Source organism: Motacilla alba, chromosome 1, assembly GCF_015832195.1.
Source record: "Motacilla alba alba isolate MOTALB_02 chromosome 1, Motacilla_alba_V1.0_pri, whole genome shotgun sequence".
Lineage (NCBI taxonomy): Eukaryota > Metazoa > Chordata > Aves > Passeriformes > Motacillidae > Motacilla > Motacilla alba.
In genome coordinates this window covers 36,107,992-36,128,420 of record NC_052016.1, presented here as the reverse complement: position 1 = coordinate 36,128,420, position 20,429 = coordinate 36,107,992, and the positions used below count along the sequence as shown (strand labels likewise).

Below are 20,429 nucleotides of genomic sequence, written 5' to 3'. Positions count from 1 at the left end.
CTGCAGCTTCAGTGATCCCAGAGGGGAAGAAAGAGTAAAACCTATCCTGAGCAGGGAGGAGAAGGCTCTCCCTGAGCTGGTGCCTGCTAAAATATCAGTGAACGTGGTCTTTTTGTGGAAATAATCTGCTGAAGTCTGAAAGGAAATAAAAATTGCAGACTGATCAGCAGGTGTAGTAGGTTCAGCATCTCTGAAAGTAAGAAGTTACCAGCCTTGTTCTGAACTGCTCAACACAAGCAGCAGTGGCTCAGAGCTGTGTGTGGGTACAGGTTTGCCATTGCTGCTGCAATGCTGACAGGCAGCATCTGTTGCTTACTGCCCTTTGGTCTGTGTTTCTAAGTTCTGGAGTTTTCCTTTATATAGGGAATTTGGAGTCGATTTAAACCACTTTGGGTTGGAGATGAAGATGTGTCTCATTTGGGAATGAGACTGTCCAGGGACCCTTTTTTGTTCCTCCCTCTGAATATTTAAGAGTAGTTCTAAAGGTGAATTGTGTTTGAGCTGAGGAAACAGCTTTGCATACCTGATCCTGCCGATCCTGGCCATGGTGTTGTGTTTACAAAGCTTGAATGCAGCACCCCTGCAGTAACAAGCATTTGAAGGCAGATGAGTAGGGGGAAAGCTGAATTGCTGCAATTACACCTGCATATTTTACTTCTTACTTTTTATTTTGTATTTATCTCAGATAGGCTGACAGTCAAGTGACAAGGTCTGTGTGGTTGCCAGCTGATATGATCTTAAGAACCACTGAACTTAAACAGAGCCCTAAAAATACTGTCCCTGTCTTGCAAACACTTTGGAATTCAGCAATAGCAATGAAATTACTGGATATACTCTCACATCCCTAAAGCTTTGAATACATAGGGAATGGGATATAAATGAAGGAATGTACCTGTGTTACTGAGAGCTGGCAAAGATCTGTGCAGCAGCATCTGTTTTATAGTTGTTTGTGCAGTAAAGACTCAAACTGCTTGGAGGCCTTTTATTTTTAGGCACCAGGGTCATTTTGTCTCACCTTTTTTTTGAGAATGAGGTAGAAATATATTTTAAATCTTTGAGGATGTAAATCCTTATGTTCAAACTTAATTTTTTTCCTTCTTTTTTCTCAAGGTACTGCTTTATGCAGAACTTTGAGTTGGAGCACTCATTCTTAAAGATTTCTCATTGTTTTTCTGCAACTCTGAAAGCAGAAAATGTGTTTGTTCTTCAGTTGTTAAATTCTTATAATTGCTTACCATCAAAGTGTAAATCAAATACTGCTCATCAGTCTGGGCTAAATTGGCACCAATGAAATTTCAAAAGGAGATGATAGTCAATTAATAAGATGTTGAGAACAGTAAGTTTTGATTTCAAAGTTGGTACTTTATTATTGACCTCTAGTGTAGGTGTCTAAAATATTTGTTCTTTCCTGGGCTTGTATCAACTGCAAGGACAAATTCTCCTTTTAAGCCAATTGTACAATAGAAACTTCTACGAACGTGTATAGACTTGGATCAATAGTCTTGAAATATAATTTTTTATTTCTGTATAAACTAGAGACTGTAATGAGAATTAATCATTGTCTTCCTTTATCCATCCAGATGTTTTCTCAGCTGTTGTGGAAAGCTTCTTCACTTAAGCAGATGCTGTGATAAATGACCTGTGAAATGGATGTGATACACAGATTTTTTTTTTCTTTTTTGCATTAGTTATGAGGAAACTATTAAAAAAACCCCAAAACCCACAACCCCAAAAAATCAGTCCAACATAGAATTATTTTCAGTTTGAATATAAGGCCAATACGTATGGAGAACTGATACTTTGAGAAGATTCCTAAATCCCCAGCATCCCTTCTTGGGGTGTTTGCCTACAGAGGGTTGCAGTAAGACATTGAATTGCTTTATTTAGTTTGCTCTGAGCACAGAGGGTGTCTCTTGCAGTAGTCCACAGGCAGTCAGGAGGCTCAGAGGCCGTTTCACGTTGCTGTTGAACCTGATGGAACACACGGTGAGTAAATGGAATTGCATGCTTCACTTTGGGTGCGGGGTAGGACACAGCTCTGCTGGTTCCTGAGAGCCTCAGAGCTGCGCGTGGAGCGGAATGTTTTGGCATGTGTGCAAATGGCATCGCTGTGAGCTGTGCGCCACACTGGACACAGGCAGGTAAATTCTTGTGTCTAGGGGCCCCTGAGGATTCCAGGATGGTGTTTAGTCAGGGATTGAACCTTGCTTCAACGTTGCCGTTGAGGTAGTTACAAAGTTACTGGGCTGTTTGCTGTCATATGGGGGTCAAATAGTGGACCCTACAAACTGCAGAATTTCATCCTTTCCCTGGTTTTAACCTCTGTTTCTGCAAGTAATGGCATTTGAGCACAGCTGATGGCTGTGTCCAGAGTCCTGTGGGTGCCTTGCTTCCTGTCCTGCGGCTTTCCCGTTGCTTGCAAGTGGTGAATAGAGGTGGGCAGATCCCGCATGCTTGGAAAGTCCTCTCAAGCTTGTGCATCTTTCCTTCTGTGAAACAGAAAGAGGTGTTGTTCTTTTTCTAGCGTTCAGTGCTGTTGTCTTCTGCAGCCTGTAGGCATGAAAGACTGATGAAACTGGTAATTTCTTTATAGAATATTTTTTACAGTAGATTTCAGTTGTCTTGAAGCAGACTGAGAGGAAGAGGCTCAACATAGGCTGGGCTGTGATAACTTTGTGCTGCTGAAGGTCAGGTTTCTGTTGACCCTTTTTCATGTACGATGTGACAAATCTTTCAAAATCAGGATGGGTAGCAGGAGGCGAAACCTATTTTGCAGACCAGCACGTTGAAAATCAAGGCTGTTGTTCCTGTGAGGATGAAAATAGATCTTCATCTGATACATGGAGGGCTGCTTTCCTCTAGAAGCTCTTAAAGACATTCAGACCATGTGTCATGTCCAGCCACAATTACATGTCACTGTGAAACCAGAAGACTGACCTTACTGACTTGGCTTTCACAATCATTTCTACAGAGCTGACTTCATTCCTGGTATAAAAATTACTTGTAAATACATAACCCTGGGGTTTGGATTTTGGTGGAGGCTTTTTTATATTTTATTTTGTTTGCTTTGTTTTGTACTGGCGTTGTTATCAACAATAGCTTGGCACTCTTAAAATTGCTTAAACAGGACCAGGGAGTAGTGGCCTGCAAGTGGTAAAGATCTGTTTCTTCTGTTTTGGAATAGTACATGGTGCAAGATGTTACTCAGCTTCAAAGCTGTACAGAATGCCAGTGGTGGTGTCCCAGCAGAGATTCTCCAAGGTAACAGCAGCACAGTGACGTGAGGGGAAGCTGGCAGTTGTGCTGATGGAGAGTGTAGCCTGGCCTGGGATGTGATACCAGCCACGTCTCAAACACTACAGGGGGCACACTCACCTTGTTGTGCAAGAGAGGGCGTGGGAGTGGCTGTTCTTTTCAAGGCAGTGTTCCAAATCCTGCTTCATTACATCCGAAACTTAGTGTAGAGAGGGATGGGTGGAGGTGCGGGTTGTCCCAGATAAGGCTGATCAATTGCCTGTGGTCATCTTTGATCACAGGTCTGTGAAATGTCAGCACATCAAAGTGGTTTCATGAAATACTTGTGCAGGATGAGTACTGCATCCCATCTTAGAAATATCACTGCATTTTGGAACAGTCATTAGCACTGCCGTGGAAAGGAAACAGTCTGATTTGTCTCTGTAAACTTCAGCATCAACTTGCTGACAATCAGTCTTGATTTTTTTTCCCTTCTTGCATGACTGTGCATTCTGGGGAAAAAAAAAAGTTGTTATGCTTTCAAGTAAAAAACAGCAAACCCAGAAATATGTAGTCCAGTGAATGATTTCCATGCAACATTAATATCTTTAGTTTCTAGAGTCTTTCCAAGATTATAAGTGAACCCTCCTAGACTTTGTGCTCAGTGTATTTGTTGCTAGACAGAATCAAGAGTTCTCCAGAAAGGTACTGCTGCCCTGGGGAATCTTAACATCCCTTCCCAAGGAAGTTAGCAGGATCTGTATCCTGGTGAGTGGAGAGGTTTATAAAATACCCTGTTTTAGCACTGGTGCTGTGTAGTAGTTGGACACATTCTTTGATTTCTGGCCTCAGTAAGGTGAACTGGCTCTTCCAGATCCTTAATTTATCTGTCCTGCTGTATGAATAAGGCACAGGTGGTGGAACATGATCAGCATTTGAGTGAATCAGCAGGGTCTTAGGCAAAAGAAGGTTTGAGTTGTCATCAGCTCCATGAATAGGGCTCTGAGGAACTCCTCATCTGGAGAGAAGCTGGTGAAAGTGGCAGAATTCCAGTTTTAACAGCTGTCACTCCCTTTATTCCTGAGAACTGGAAGGATTTTTCTCTCTGTTCACAAAAAATATTGTCTCAGGACAATGATTTTTCCTCAAATGCTTTTTGTCCACTTACATAGCACTGCTGCTCAAGTCTGGAAAATTCTGCAATGTCTTTTTCAGTAACGTGCTGTAATACTAATCAATACTGTTGAGTGTAGGGCCCCTACAGCCCCAGTTTCCCAGTCTCAGGGGCTTTGTACCAAAACCAGGCCTTGAAGTCAGATCTGAAGTACTTTTTACAGTGTCTTGCATCATTTGTTATCTGTGACAAGGAGGTTCAGTAGTATGGGTAGAACACAGATAAGTTTGTTGCTATGGCCATAAATCCACCTCTTCCTAGCAAATTCCCTAATGCTGATCCCAGCAGAAATGCCCATTGCCTGTGTGCAGTATATATTCTCATTTTACCTGTTCCCATGTACCTGTCCCTACAGACTAAAAAGCGTCTGGTCTGTTTCTGCTTCTCTGGTCCTTGTTCTGGAACAACACTCCTCTTATTTGCTAGAGAGGGGGATGGCAGAAATATTGACAGGGACTAATTTTTTTCTGTAGTCTTGAAGTGTTAGTTCTCCCTTACCAGGGAGGGCTGCTAGCAGTTATTAGCCTTCCCCAGTAGGATTTGAGCTTTGTACATTCACATTTGTGAGTGTGACTGTGCCATGTGACTGAAACTGCAGAATGAATACTTCTGACTATATGTTCTCATGTGATCTGCTCCAACAGCGTACGTTCAAAATGGGACAGCTTTTGTGTTTTTTTGATTGTACTTTGTCTTCCAGGAAATTGGCACTGGAGTTCAAAAGTAGATTTTATTACACATTCAGTTGCTATTATGATTGCCTGAATGCAACTCTTGGTTTGATGGGAAAGAAGCAGAAATGCCTTATTTGCAGTACTTACCTGAATCTGGGATTGAATTATTTTCTACTTCTGATGCTGGTGTTTACCTTGGCACCTTTTTGGTCAGGCGGAGGAAAGTGAAGTCACTGAATGTAAGATGCTATCTGCTCCTGTTTCCCCACTTAGAAGGATATTGAGAGCTGCATCCTTTCCTCTGATCAGTAAAGGTGTTGGGAAATACTGGGTGTGTCTTTGATCTGTTTCCCAAGAGCTCAGCCTAGTCATCTGCACACGGGTGGAGAGGCAAGAGGTTCCAGCTGCAGCCTAAACCAACTCTCTTTAAGATGAGGGCAACTGGGGGCTGATGTTTGCTTTTCTTTTGGATGTGAAGACCATAAAGACTACTTTAAGTGCTTTTTACATTTATTAGTAATATTGCCAGTGCTTTACATTGCTTTTTCCCCCACTTTTCCTCATTTGTCTCTTCCAGTTCAGTAATGGTAGGCTCCGTGTGTTGCAGGTCACATGGTTCCATGACACATGTGTGTATATATGCGAGATGCCTGGGGACTCTGCTCAGACTGCGCTGAACTTCTCTCTTCAGAGCCACTCATCGGTTCAGAAAAGTCACCTGCCACCATGATGCCTGGGGGCTTATCTGACACCAAGCCAGCTACTCCAGAAGTTCAGCAGCTTGTTAACCAGGTGAGTTGTACCCTCTCTCTAGATTAAGTTACTTGTGTGCAAAGAGGTCATTCATGAAGCATGTGTAAAGCCTGGGACTGAGCCAGGTTTTAAACTGCAGAGGCTCATGCTGAAAGTGGGAATCCCCTTGACTGGCAGGGTTTTTTCAGCATTCTATGTAGGAAGTGCCTTGGTTAAGACTGAGACAAGCCACTTCTCTGTCTCCTCTTTGTCCATGGCCAGGCATGGAACTGGCTACCTTCAGTAAATGTCTGTGTGAAGTTCCAAGCCCAGCTCTGCTATGCCAGCAGTGAGGTCACTTGTTTGAAATGAGAGGTGGCATATTGGAAGGGAAGAGGTTGTACCTGGTAGAGTTCATTCCTCAGTGAAGAACTGCATAGGACAAAACAACATGCTGGGATGCAGGTAAGAATTATAAATGCAGGACAAAACTTTTAAACTGTGTGTTCCCTGCTGGCACTAAGTGTTTTCTAGAGTCACAGCTGTGATACAGGGGCTGCTGGTGGGGCAAGATGAACTTGGCACAAGGCAGGCCACTAAGTGAGCCCAGTTGTCAGGTGGTTGGTTACAGGCAGTGGTCCTGAACTGGAGCAGCTGTGTGAGCAGCACCTCTGCAGATCCTCTAATGCCCTGCAGTGCAGCAGCTCTTCTTAAAGAAAGTATAAAATGCATCCTGAGGAATGAAAGGGCTTCTCACCCACCCAGTTGTCTCCACCCTTCTGCCTCTGAAAGACGAGTTCTTGTCCCTTTGGCAATTGCACTCAGGCACTCTTTGAGGAAACAAAAATAGGAAGTAGCAGGGCTGAATGCATTGGCAAATACTGCAGCACACTCACTATACCTGATGTGCAAGGCTCCCAGTGCTCTCCTTTGCTGTGCCACCGAGGACGGAGTTTGCACCAGCATCCTTCCACATCTTCTGTGATTTTGCAACTGTACTCTCAGGCAGCCCAGCACTCTAACAGGGCTCTTTTCTGTAGTCCACAGGTGGAGGGGATAACTTTAACATTCAGTTTACGGGTTAGAAGACACTCTTTGTTACATGAGGTGTCTGATTTAGCAGAGTGATACAAATATGCTGGTAACTTGATACAGGTCTAAGTTACTTTTAGCAAAATGTAGCAACTTCAATCCCAGTTCTCTGAGAATACCAGGATGTTCAGCACTCCCGGTGTACGACACCCTCTGTGTCACCCCACTGGGCATCCTCAGTGACTGGGAAGGGGGATGTGGGTTGAAGTCAGCTCTAACCAGCAGTTTTCTTCAAAATTCTTCTGTCCAACCATTTAGTTTTTATCCTCAGGGTTGGGCAGAGCCATGTGTTCACTCCCCCCATGCTGGTCTGGCTAACTCAGGGTGTGTTCGCTTTCTCTTACTGAACTCGGGGAGTTACATGACCACATGACCCCCTCCACTGACAGAGCTATTTATCAAAAACACCCTGTGGTCAACCTTTGTGTTGAGATTGTCAGCTTATTTGCAAAAGCTGTGGTCAGTCACACCCTGCATTATTCCCTCAGTTTCATGGGTGGAACGTCACCCTCCCCAGCTCCTCTGAGCCTTCTTCCATTATAGGGCTTTATTGGTCAGTCACAGCTGGGGTCACCAGAGATGGGCACATGTACATGAGGGAGGGCTGGAGTGTGGGGTAATGGGTTAGTCAGAGATGATTTACTGCAGAGCAGAAAGAGAAATGGATGATCTACAGTTGTTTGATCTACAGTTGTTTGGGGGCACTGACTGAATTACTTGGGAACAATACCACTGTTCCTTCTATGCTAACAGGAATGTTTGAAGGAACAGCACTTGCAGAGATCAGAAATTCCCTTTTAGCTATGGAGGGGAGACCCTAGCAAGGGACTTGTAGCACCTTTGTGTATTTGCCATTCTTGTTTCCTCATGTTTAAGATGGGGCCAGCTGAGGGCTGTGAAATTTAATTAATGAGTCTGTGAAATGCCTCAAGCACCATACCAGATACTGAGCTTCGTTTTCAATGCTGGGCTGTGTTAGTTATGGGTAATCAGAAGTCTTGCAGTGTGTATTGGAGGTGAAACCACAGCACTTGGCTGTCCATGAGCGAATAGGCACTTGAAAATGTGAATGCTGGTTTCAGGCAGTGCTAATGCTCCCAGAGTACAGGGCACACATGGAATCTGAAATGTGGATAGAGCAAAGTTTCTGTTTAATTCCAGAAAAGGACTGATCCTAATTTTAGTGTTCTTTTGTTCTCAGTATCTTCAGGAAAATGAAAACCTATTGTTCTTTGCTCTTTATTTTCTGAAAGGTGAAATTTCTGCCCTGTGCTGAGAGCAGGAGAGAGAACGCTTCCTGTCCTTTCCCCCTTTGCAGAGAGTTTGGTATAGTTCTCTAAGGAAAATATTCTTATGGAAACCTTATGCTGGGGAAATCTGCTATCCTTCCAGCATAAGTATCACCTTTTAACGAAGCAATCTGGGGGGCTTTTATGCTCTGCTGAGCAATTCCTGTGACTTCAGTGAAGCTGTGAAATGTTTGCAGAACTTGCGATGCTCAAGGTCTGTCTGCTCATGGGATTACATAATTATTTACTTATACCTGTGCCTTGTCTCTAGCCATCCTTAGTGAGCTGAAGAATGTTATTTATTTGATCTCCCTGTTTTACAGCTGTTGCCCAAAACTGAGGAACGTTTTGGGTTTAGGATGCTGTTAGATAAGAGCTTAGGAACATTATATTTTTTCACTGGAGGATTAAGGAGCTGTTTGCCTTCTGGATTTTATTGAAGGCTGTCTGTAAATAACAAATGGGGGATATAGTGGCCAGAGGAGAGAGAGCAAAACTGAAGAGAAGTGGCTTTGTTTGTTTTGTTCCGAGAGAGGAATATCATGCACCAAAAGTTGCCACTTATGAGCATTCTAGGAGGCCCCTGCCCCGGTCAGCTGGAAGGTTGTTGGGAATTAAAATTTCTCTGGTTTGCCTGAGTTAGCAGCTCCTCAGCTGAAAGTATAGTTGTCTGTTCCTGGGGATGGAAACTCTGTGGAAGCTACTCAGCAAAAGAGCAGGGTAAGAGATCATGAGGAAGCTGAACAGGATGACAATATCTGGCTCTTTGGAAACAATCTGGATGTTCCTTGGATGATTTTCATCTTCCTGCTAGGAAGGCTTGTCATGGGAGTGGCAGCCAGCTGTAGATGCTTGTACTGGGAAAGTTAATTAATTCAGTGGGTTCCTGTGAAACAGGTGGGTGGTGAGAAGTGCTGAGGTGCTGCTGGCCCGGCCCAGGGCGGCCTGAGCAGGCTGGCACTGACACTGCTCCTCTGCCCAAACTCACTCATGCATCCAGTCATCAGCGTGGCTGTCATGTGCAGAGGGACACCGCATCACACAGCCTAGGAGAGACTGTCTCTGCTTTCTGTGTGGTGGTCATGCAGCGATCATGAAATGGGAGAGTTTTTATTTCTTGGAGAAGTAAGGAAGGGCAATAGCAAAACCACTGCCTTGGACTTCTGGAGGGAAGACTTTGGCCTGTTTGGCAGACTGGTTGAAAGAGTCCCTTGGGAGGCAGTCCTGAAGGGCAGAGAGATCCAGGAAGGCTGGGCATTCTTCAAGAAGGAAATCCTAAAGGTGCAAGAGCAGGGTGTCCCCATGTGCCAAAAGACAAACTGGTGGGGAAGAAGACAGGCTGAACAGAGGGTTTTGGCTGGAACCCAGGGTAAAAAATAGAGTTTATAAGCTTTGGAAGATGGGGCAGGCAATTCAGGAGGATTACAAAGGTGTTGTAAAGTTATGCAGAAAGTCAGAAAGGCAAAAGCCCTGTTAGAACTTAACTCTGGTCACTGCCAAAAGCAATGACAAAAAGTGTTCTTATGAATACATAAGCAACAAGAAGAGGGCTAAGGAGAATCTCCATAATTTGCTGGATGTTGAGGAAATCATTGCTACAAAAAATAAAGAAAAGGATGAGGTACTTAAAGCCTTTTTAATCTCAATCATTAATAGTCAGACCAGTTTTTCTACCAGCTCCCTGAGCTGTAAGACAGAGACAAGGAACACAATGAAGCTCCCACAATCCAGCAGGAAACAGTGACCTGCTTCTCCACTTAAACATGTGTCAATCTATGGAACTGGATGGAAGCCACCTGAGGGTACTGAGGGAGCTCATGGAAGAGCTCTCCAAGCCACTGTCCATGATTTACCAGTGGTCCTGGTGAACCAGGGAGGTCTCACACAACTGGAGTTTGGCTAATTTGATGCCCCTCTAAAAGAACATCTACAAGAATGGTAGGAAGAAGGATCCAGGGAACTACAGACCTGTCAGGCTGACCTCAGTGCCAGGGAAGGTCAAGGAACAGCTCATCCTCTGTGCCATCACACAGCGTGTGCAGGGCAACCAGGGATTCAAGCCCAGCCAGGATGGGTTCATGCAAGGCAGGTTCTGCTTGACCAACCTGATCTCTTTCCATGACCTGCCTAGTGGATGAGGGAAAGGCTGTGGATGTTGTTTCCCTGAACCTCAGTAAAGCCTATGAGTCCAGTTCCTGCAGCATTCTACTGAAGAAGCCTGGACAGGTGCACTACTCACTGGGTGAAAAAACTGGCTGGATGGCTAGGCCAGGGAGAGGTGGTTACACCTGGCTGGTCAGAGGTGGTGCACCCAGGGCTCAGTGTTTGGGCCAGTTCTGATTAATATCTTTATTGATGATTTGGGTGAGGGGCTTGAGGGTGCCCTCAATCACTTTATGGAGTTTTGTTAAGGGAGTATGTGTGGAAGGATGAAAATTGGAGTGGTATATGTGAAAGAAATCCCTAAGTATCAACCTGCCAATCATTTTTCCCTTTCTTTTTACAGGTGAAGCCACAGTTTGAAAGCCGGGCAAACATGAACTGTGGTGTCTTTACAGCCATAGCATATAAGACTCAAGTGGTTGCTGGGACAATGTACTTTATTAAGGTTTGTATATATTGTAGGAGGGAGTGTTTTGGAATTAAATGATACAGGTGACTTGCAGAGTGGCTTACAGCTAGAAAGAGAAGCAAACATCATAGGAAACCATCTGATGTGAGTAACAGAAGTGGGGATTACCTCCACAGGCTTAATAAAATTCCTCTGTTTGGCACTACTGTAAGTAGGAATATAAATATTATAAAACATGCCCTATGCTTATTCAGATGTGACTGGTAAGCTTCTTGGGATCATCCCCCTCAAGGACTATAGATTGCCTTCCCCACTCAAATTATATCAACAAGTCATAACTGGTCTCCTGTTTCCTTTCAAGGCAAAATAGTATCTAAGTCCTTCAGTTGTGTTTGTTGGGATGAAATTGAAGTCAGCTTGAGGAACTGATGGACAGATAGAGTCCATTTTGTAATGCAGTGCACACATGTCTGCTGACTAGTTTTGCATGCAAGCAGGTGTGTTGATGTTTTGGTTTTTGATGTGTCAGGTGCTGCAGAGGTACACAGCCTGCCTGCTGGTTCTTTCTGTATTTTCAAAACCACCCCTGCTGCTGCAGAGGAAAAATGGGTAATGCTTAATTTGGAGCCCTGTGATAGCACCATTCCTCCTCTACTGGAAACCCTGACTGATGGATGTGAGCAGCTTTCTGTGAAGTAGCACAGAAGAAATGGCTGGGTGTATTTTTCATCTGAAGGCCAGCAAGCACTGCTGAGCAGCAGGCTGGCCTTCTGGAGCAGAGCAGGCATGGCCTGTGACTGCTGAAACCTTACGTGTGTGTGGGCACATGCCTGGCAGGGTATGTCATATTCCAAGGGAACTGGAATAATTCTTTTATTAGAGGAATTGGCCTGTAATGTCTGGGGGAGAATAATTCTGCAGAGAGACACTGAGCATTAGCTCCACACTGCTCATACTTAGTTGACCCCAGGAAGGGGATCAACTAAGGACAGATGCTGCCAAACCTTCTTCTTTCCCAAGTGCTTCCTTAAAAGAACTCTTAACTCAGAAACAAAGATTACTGAACTTGGAAGAAATCCATTTGTAACACTGGAAATTGATGATTCATCTCTTCTTTCCCAATTTTACCAGTGATGGAAAACATCACTGATGGAATACATCCTCATTTTAGCATTAACTGGAACAAACTCTGTCACAAAATTCATTCTTTTATATTTCTGATATAAAATTCATTCTTTTATATTTCTTCCACCTCACTGATGTTTTACCAGCAGACTTACAGCTGAGATGCAACCCAGACCAAGCATAGTGCCCCACTGCAGCCACCAGAAGGCATGTAAAAACCTCTTGGAGCCTAAGGCATTAAAGTTTCCATGTCCCTCACCAAGGGAGAGTTTAGCACCTGTTGTGCTTGGCTCTTTAAGAATGAAATTTTACAGCTTCCTACCAAGTCTTTATGTGAGGACTTTCTAGGGAGGAAGGTGAATTTCTTTGGAAGAGTATTTATTCCAGGCATTCCCATGCACTCCCAAAAGCACCAGGATATGTCAGGTTCCCCGTTCAGGCACTGATGTGTTTGGAGTAACTCTGCAGACCAGGGATCCTGGCTTTCAGGTTGTCATTGCTTCTCAGGACCATGTGCTGGTCTTCCTGTATTAGATTGTTCTGTACCCTTTGGGAGCTGACATGGTGTCTGCACTGTGTCCCACCCCCAAATCATGGAGGTTTCCTCATTGTCTCTTGTCTCCTAGGAGTGTGTCAGGAAGCTGTGAGCAAATGTGCTGGCATCCTGGTGACTGAAATAGGACATCATCAAAACCTTTCTCCTGTTGCATCTTCTGGTGCTTCCACACCCAAGCAGTTCTGCTCATTTTCCCTTCACCTGAGGTTGAGGGGTTTTAATACAGTTTTCTACAGGTGTAGACAGTTTCTGCCAACACTTACTATGCAGACTTGGATAAGAGTTGTTTAAGTAAAAATGAAGGTACATCTAAAATTAAGATCCCGAGCAAAGATGTTCTTTCAAGAATGTAAAGAACAGCCTTTTGTTTGAACCTGCTTTGAGCCCATGATCCTCACTTCCCCGCTCTTCTGGTTTCTAGGTCCAAGTTTCTGATGCTGAATATGTCCACTTAAAGGTGTTTCAGAGTCTTCCTCATGAGAACCTAGGTCCCAGCCTTGTCAGTTTTCAGACTGGCAAAACCAGAGATGACCCTCTGACCTACTTCTAAGACAAGATGTGTTGCAGTGCCTCACCTCCGCAAATCCTATGGGGGATTCTGCCCATGACAGTAAATAAAATAAGTTTGGAAAGCTGTTGTCCATACTTTCCTTTTGCTGCTGATCTTTCTCTTGTTATCTTTCATATCTGCCACAAGACTAAAATCAAGTATTTTTAATTAAGATACAGAATAAACATAAGGTTATCTGGAATATAAAAAACAGTTAAGGAAAAAAAGCTGAGCAAGATAATAATCAATAGTGAAAACCAGTGAAGAGAACACTAAAGCACTAGTCAAAGATGCCATCTCAAGTCAAAAGAAATGTTTATTGTTATAAATGCAGAAATGCTTGTCCAGCTCAAGTTCCTTTCCAGGACTTTTCCATAGGACCGAGAACATAAGCAAGCTGGTTTGGTATTTTAAACTCACACACCCTCTATGGGACATTACACGCTACTGCTGCAAGAGGATGAGCACGATTACCAAGGGAATGTTTGTTTCAAACAACTGTAAGCCTCTTTCTCTTCCTTGCAAAATTGCTTCAGCTCAAGTCTCTCATCAGGTCTTTGCCCATAAAATACAAAGTACAATTTAAACCTACACATACATTCACAGTTGCAAAATAGCACAGGAAAGACCGAGGCTTTGCTCTTGTTCCTTGCTGCAAATATATGAGGGCTGGTGTCATTCCTCTTCCTATTTCCAGACCAAGGAAGTCCACAAACAGGACTCGGCCACAGTATTCTCGTTAAGTTGCACTAAAGCCTAAGCTAAGTTGCAATAAAAGTAGGGTTTACATTAGTGCAGGTAATAGGAGAGCCCTGTGACTCTCAGGTTTGGAGATTGCACAGGAAGGGAATCGCATAAAAGAAATTGATTTTTTTATACCATGATGTTAAAAAAGACACTTTTTTCTGCCTTTGTTGGCACAGGAATCAACATTTTGCAGCCTGTAGAAAATGCACGTAAGAACCAGCCAGGGAAACACAGCAGAGAAGGCTGCTAGAAATAAGCCAGTTCATCGTGCTTTGTCTTGCTGCCCTGGTAACTGTGGAGGCTCAGCTGCTCATTCTCGTGGGGCAGGCTCTTGAACACCCGCAGGTGCATGAACTCCTCGTTCCCAACATGGACCTGCAAAGCACGAAACCCAGTGAGATCCCTGCAGGGGAAGCAGCCTGCAGCAGGAGGGGTGGCAGAGGCTGGGCTGGTTTGAGGATGGAGCAGCAGACAGGCAGTAAGAAAAACCACTGGCTTGTTTTAAACCAGACTAGGAGCCATGACTTTGCAGAAATACCACCTAATTTCCCATGAAAATGGAGAAAAGAGGATCTCTCTATTTAACAGATAGAGAGAGGGGCTGGGAGGTGGGTATTTCTGGTTTTCTGATGCACAATTTTTTTTCTTATTAAGGTCAAATCGTAAGCATTCTCCTCTAGGTAAGAAAGGAAAAAAACCCCACCATTCCAAAGATTATACACATTAATATAAAAGAAACAACCCAGTGTCCTCTACCTTGATGAAGTAGTTTGTTCCAGCAACCAGCTGAGTTTTAAACTCCACTGCAGTGAAGACATCAAAGGTTTTCCCTTCTTTTTCTTCTAGCTGAGCTTTTACCTTAAGGAAACAATAGGTTCTTTAAAAATGATGCAAGATTCAAGTATTTAGGACTTCAGGCTTACAGTTCACTGCTGCTGAATTCCCCAACACAGAGTTCCTGCTTTTCCAAGACATTAAAAGATCAAAATGAATCATGTTAAGTTTTGTGTGAAAGCAGGACCAGGAGTCTAGGGAGGTGGCAAAGCTGAGTCAGAGGTGGGAGTCAATCACTACAGGCTGACACCAAGTCTGGAAAACACTTGACAGTTCTTTCAGCTTGTCTGCTGGAATCTGTGTTTTCAAACTGCAAAATAGTGCTCAAGAAGTCAAAATAACCTGTCCAGTACCCAAGAGGGGAGCCATGAACCCCTGAGATGCAGCTCTTCTCTCCTGCACTGGGCATTCTAGCACATTCTGGCTATATGGAAAATTCTTGGTCAGGAAAGCAGAAAATTTCAGCCTTTGTTTTGTAGGGCAAGATGAGTTAGTCTTGGAGTTCTTGCTTGCCAGTCCTTGCCTGCTCCGGGCTGCACCTCCTGCACTGCATCATTGCAAAGCCCTCCCTTCACTCCCAAGGCAGTAGTGCCAGCAATGAGCAGATCCTCCAGCTATATGGTGTATTTCTCCTTCTCCTAAATTCAAGGAAAATAGATACATCTGTACTCCTGCCTAAATCCCACAGGGTTCCCTGGGGAAAAACAAGTGTCAACTTGCCACTAGTCAGGTGCTGTAGGTGAAACAGGAACAGAAGAACCATTCCTGCAACAGGCTGTGTTCTCACACCTCTCCAACTCCCAGAACTCTGGTGCCTTTTCAGTGACCATCCTGTCCCTGCAAGCTGTGTCCATGCTTTTTACCTTCTCTCGGAGGCCATACCTCTGCACTCCCTCCAGGTTATGATCAGTATCTGTCACAAGCAAGATAACAACGTTTGGACACTCTCCTGTTTGCTTTTTGCCATATGGAAATCCAAGCTGCATTCTGAGATGCACTGAAGGGCACAGCCCCAGAAAGCACCATGATTCACTCCTGCCTCCTCCCCTTCTCCTGAGTTAGAGGTTGGAGCAAGTGGTTTCAGTTTTCATCACACTTTTACAAATTTTAAGCAGCAGGGCAGACGTAAGTCTCCTGCTGACCCTGTCCTGTCCGGCGCTCCTTCAGCAATCCTAGGCACTGGGCACCTTTGGTTTCCGAGGTCACTAAATCACCCCAGCTCAGCACATTTTGTATTTCCACCAGCGAGCTGAACGCTGGGCCCTGGGTGCAGACAGCTCAGAGTCCTGCAGCTGCAAGCTTGTCAGGGTGTTTGTGGCAGTGAGTCACCACAGCATGTGACAAACGAAGATCCTGAGTCAGTGTGGAGACGGAAATCCCAGACAGAAATACTCTTCCAAAGAACTGGTTCTTGATCTCAGTCTGGATTTGGGAGTCCTGGAGGACAGGAGCCAGCACTGTGTCCTGGTGGAACCAAAGTTAATGGCATACTGGGCTGCATCAGCAGGAGCCTAGTCAGAAGACAGGCGAGTGATTATTGCCCTTTACTCGGCCTTTGTTAGAAAATGTGGAATCCTGTGCTCAGTTCTGGGCCCCCAGTACAAGCCAGACACCAGTGAACTGTAGTGAGCCCAGTGAAGGGTCACCAGGAGCACTCCATGAGCACACCAGGATGGCTGGAGCACTTGTGCTGTGAGGAGAGGAAGAAAATGAGCTTGCTCAGCCCAGAGAAGAAACTTTCCAGATGCCAGAAGAATGAGACACAATGGTCATAAACTGAAACTGGAGGTTCAGGCTGGATATAAAGAGAAACATTTCCCCTGAGGACATTCCTGCAGTACAGCAGGAGTGTTCAGAGAAGCTGTGCAGTTTCCATCCTTAGAAGTTTTCAAGACCAGACAGGACAAAGCTCTGAGCAGCCTGAGGATGCTGACCCTGTGCTCAGGCAGGAGGTGCAGTCCCTTCCCACCCAAACAATCCATAATTCAGTCACAGGGCTGGAAATGATCATCCTCTGAAGGCTCTCCACTGCCCTGCATGGCCTGTTTGCCCTGCACTCCCATAGCAGTTAACTAAAAAGCAGATAGTTCAGAATCACCCTGGATAAGCTCTGCCACAATTACCAGTGAGGAACAGGCCTGGGTGGAAATCCTTGCTGTGAGGAGGCTGCTCCTGTGGGATTCCTAAGGCAGACACTGCCAAAGGAAGTCTTCCTGCCCCATGTGACACTACACCCGCTGTGGGTCACCAAACTGAACAGCATTTGGCCATCACAAGGATTCTTACGAAACTGTAAAATGAAGGCAAGAACTGGAAAAGCAGGAACAGGGAATATGTTTATGGCAAGCAAACTGGCAGGCTCTAATAAATCTCCGCAAAGACCTGACGTTAAGCAAATAAAACTATTTGAGAAGGCTACTTTGATTTAACAAAACTGTTATCTCCAGCAGTGTCCAGATGAGGACATGAGTGCATGGGCAAGTTTCAAGTTTGGGTTTTCCCACCTGTATTTAATTTAAGGAAGTAATTTAAATTGGCAGTCAAAACTCTAAAGTAATTAGGTGATTAAAATGAAAACATGAGATTTTTGGTTAATTCTGTTCACTTCTGAATCCAACAGGGTTTTGTTTTTGGATTACCAAACCACTGCAGTGTGCTAGAGAACAGAAAGTCAGGATTTCAAACCTAGTTTTAAGCCATGTTCATTTTTTATCTGCATTACCTTTAACATGACATGTAGGCCTTTTCAGGTCAAAGCAGTAATTATGACTCTAAGCAATTCTCAATCATGTGCTTATTACTGCAAACTCAGGCTGGTGCTTAGGAGATGCACATCTCTCCCTTTTCCTAAAACAGAATCCTCAGACTGTACAAGCTAAATGTGAATTTCAGTGGCTGCTGTGCCTTTGGGTGCTCTGTATGTGTTTGGGAACTTCTCCTGCCTGCGGAACAGGCCCGGGCAATGACAAAGAGTGTCAGAAGCTGGAGTGCATCCTTCATCTTTGCTCTCCAGCTTACCACATCCTAGCTGACAAAGCCAAAAAGCAGAAGGAACTTGAGTTTCCATGACAAAAAGAAGAACATGTGCTTTGAAAGAACTTAGTTGCACAATGGCATTTTTAGAGTAAAAGCATGTGCTCCAATAACATGAACAGTAATCTCAGGTACTGTAAGTAGTATCAGAATTTGGAGTCAGCAGTGGCTGGAGCTGAATTCTGTGTTGGGGAAAAGCAGAAGCAGAGAAGAAGCTTTCTTGCTTTATTCCATGTTTCCCCCCCTCAAAACAACAAACAATCCCCCCCCCCCCCCCTTTCCCAGGCAGACAACAAAGAACCAAAACCCCAAACGTATGCACAAGGTTCAGATTCTGTAAGAAGCACAGGAGCTCGTTCCCCGAGCTCAAGGCAATGGCTCTGTCGGGTTCCCCCGCGCACCCAGCGCATCCCACGGTCCCTCTGGAGTCAACAGGGCCACGCCAAGCGGGCACAGGGAAGGAGAGCTCCGGGAGCCGGCGACTGCTGCCATTCCTTCCACCTTTTACACCGGGGGGCGGTGTCTCGGCTCGGCCGCGCAGAGCAAAGGCCGAACCCACCCTGGGCCGCGGACAGCCCCTGCAGGGGCCCGTCCCCGCCTGGGGCACCCTCCCGGGGCGCGCCCGGCCCCTCACCTGCTCCGCCATGCGCTGCGTCTCGTCGGTGGCGGGCCGGGCCGCCGAGGTACCGCCGCACAACATGGTGGCACCTCTCCGCTGCGGGCCGATCCTGCCCCTCGGGCGGGCCGGGGCGGTGCCGGGGGCGGTGCCGGGCCCGGGGCTGGAGCCCGCGGGCGGGGGCTCGGCGGCCGAGGCGGCGGCGGGCGGGAGCGGCCGGGCCTGGCTCCGCCCAGCCGGGGGTGGGCGTCAGCGCGGCCCGGCGGGACCAGCACCGCCCGCGCTGGCGGGGGGTATTGCGGCCCGACGGCCGATGGAAGACAAAACCAGCCCAAAGCGACATTTGCAGTGAAAGCTACCGGCAGGATTTATTCTGCGCCCTGGACAGAAGGGCTGTAGCCGCTCCTCAGCGAGCGGCGCCTCCGTGGCAGCCCCGCGAGAGGACAGGGCTGCCCTCAGCCGCTGTTTTCCCTTCCCTTCCCGAGTGCCACCTTTCCCAGCGGCGGCGTGTTCCCTTAGCCGCGTGGAAAGGTCCGTCTCCAGGCTCTCTTGTTCACCACGTTCATCACTCCCTCTCCCAGGATGATTTTGCCGCTCCTCAGCCAGCAAGCTGAAGACGGTGGGGGATTATCCAGCCTCTGGGAAATCCCTGAGGAGATTTTAGTCTGAATGTTTAGGTCTTTACCTAAATTTCCTCACAATTGAAACATCCAGACTCATGCAAAACCAACAACAAGCACCTACCTTCCTCCTCCTGCTTTGCAGCACCCCTTGGTAAAGCTGGTCAATATAAACCTAAATTTAACAATAGCAGGTATTGCAAATGGAACAGAGCTCATGAACTGACAAGGAGGACAAGGTAACTAGCATGAAATATAATGGGGAATTTTCTTTCCTCTGGTATCATCTATAAATAAATTCTTTGCTGGGGCTTTGGGTAGGCAGAGTTCTGCCAGGTTTGTCAGGAGAATGGAGAGGAAGGGTTGGGCTCTTCACTGGGATGCTTCCCAAGTTTTCCAGTGGAAATCCCACCAGAGAGCTGATAACTGTTGTTGCTTCATGACTGGACAGTTCGGGAAACCCCACACTGAGGCAAGCTTTCCAGTGGATTTTTGAGCCATGGTGGGTGGGATGAGGCATTCATGTGGGCACCTTCTGGTAGGAAATGTCAGTGGAGGTTCTCAGGTAGGTGCTTTCAACAGAAGAATGTTCCCCAGCGTGGCTTCATCAGTGTTGTTACGTGTGATACACTGACAGGCTTTTGGACAGGTGCCTGACCAAGCCTTCTCCTCTCCTGGACTTGACAGGATGAGAACATATCCCCCTTTCCATGCATGGGAAAAGGGGTTTGGTTACAAAGCACCTTCCCAAAGGGGTCTTTTTTTGGTGAACTTCCCTTGTGTCCAGCGTATGTGTCACTGCTATCAGCTGCAGCAGCAGCAGCTCTCATGCAGCATTGGAGCTGGAGGCTTAGGGCTCCAGGTACAAGAGCAGGGAAGGTGGAACGGGTTCCCCAGCAAATACAGCACAGTTGGCCGTGCTAAAAAATGACTGCAGCTCTTGGAGATTCATTGTGTGCCAGGGAATAAATTCCTTTTAAGTGAATGTAAAGAATGGAAAACACCCGAGGAATGAAAAGCACCCAAATGTCAGTATCATCTACTGTATACATAGCTAGTGAATATTGCTCTCCAGACAAGGCAGCTGATGGTGACCTTCTATTTCTTACTGCCTGTTATTGTACACAGTCTTTGGTTTGTAAATGGTGTTGTTTTCGTTCACTCATTGAACTCTTACATGTTTCAGTGCTGTCAGCTTCACTTCAGGGGCTGCTGAGCTGAGTTTGCTCCAGTAGGAATGATTCACTTAGCACTAAAACCACGGCAATTGGAATTTTTGGAAGTGTAGGCAGCAACCAAAATGCCTTTTTTAGCCCTTTCTGCCATCTAGTGCTCATCCCTGTTCGTGCAGTTAGACTCAAGAGACCCCAGGGCTCAATTCCGTACCCTAAACTGAGCCCACGGGCCACAGTCAGCAGCCTGGGGAAGGGACCTAGTTTCAGAAGCAGTAGGCAGCTCTTGGCTGGGTCCAGGGGTAGAATGTGGTGTCCAAAATTTGGGCTAGAAGGATTTGTGTTTTCAAACTCTTTTTTTTTTTTCTCCCCCAATCATCTGAGCCAGAGTTTTAATCAAATGTTGTCA

General features: G+C 45.7%; 2 protein-coding genes across 3 annotated transcripts; one reads left to right on the top strand and one right to left on the bottom strand.

Moving 5' to 3' along the window:
* The first annotated feature begins 116 nt into the window (after positions 1–116).
* Positions 117–13,146, top strand: LOC119700192 (cystatin-A-like). Of its 2 annotated transcripts, XM_038135232.1 has the most exons (5): positions 117–2,988; positions 3,185–3,261; positions 5,690–5,874; positions 10,702–10,803; positions 12,870–13,146. In XM_038135232.1, exons 3-5 carry the CDS (start codon positions 5,710–5,712, stop codon positions 12,996–12,998), a joined length of 396 nt encoding a protein of 131 aa, XP_037991160.1. In that variant the 5' UTR covers positions 117–2,988; positions 3,185–3,261; positions 5,690–5,709; the 3' UTR covers positions 12,999–13,146. The 2 variants fall into 2 exon arrangements, with proteins under 2 accessions (XP_037991160.1, XP_037992029.1); XM_038136101.1 differs by lacking the exon at positions 3,185–3,261 and having other exon boundaries at positions 117–1,986.
* A 150-nt stretch (positions 13,147–13,296) lies between these two features.
* On the bottom strand, positions 13,297–18,442 carry LOC119701037 (cystatin-B-like). The gene is made up of 3 exons (XM_038137378.1): positions 18,247–18,442; positions 14,502–14,603; positions 13,297–14,120 (listed from the first exon to the last, which is right to left on the bottom strand). Exons 1-3 carry the CDS (start codon positions 18,310–18,312, stop codon positions 13,992–13,994), a joined length of 297 nt encoding a protein of 98 aa, XP_037993306.1. The 5' UTR covers positions 18,313–18,442; the 3' UTR covers positions 13,297–13,991.
* Between the last annotated feature and the right edge of the window lie 1,987 nt (positions 18,443–20,429).

What these genes read in the sequence shown, in the direction of transcription:
- LOC119701037 (XM_038137378.1), bottom strand. Translation starts at nt 18,312, where the DNA reads ATGTTGTGCGGCGGTACCTCGGCGGCCCGGCCCGCCACCGACGAGACG. An exon ending in CGCAGCGCATGGCGGAGCAG is followed by an intron (nt 14,604 to 18,246) that starts GTGAGGGGCCGG and finishes TGTTTCCTTAAG; the next exon opens with GTAAAAGCTCAGCTAGAAGA. An exon ending in GAACAAACTACTTCATCAAG is followed by an intron (nt 14,121 to 14,501) that starts GTAGAGGACACT and finishes CGTGCTTTGCAG; the next exon opens with GTCCATGTTGGGAACGAGGA.
- LOC119700192 (XM_038136101.1), top strand. Translation starts at nt 5,710, where the DNA reads ATGTGTGTATATATGCGAGATGCCTGGGGACTCTGCTCAGACTGCGCT. An exon ending in TTCAGCAGCTTGTTAACCAG is followed by an intron (nt 5,875 to 10,701) that starts GTGAGTTGTACC and finishes TTCTTTTTACAG; the next exon opens with GTGAAGCCACAGTTTGAAAG. An exon ending in GGACAATGTACTTTATTAAG is followed by an intron (nt 10,804 to 12,869) that starts GTTTGTATATAT and finishes TCTGGTTTCTAG; the next exon opens with GTCCAAGTTTCTGATGCTGA.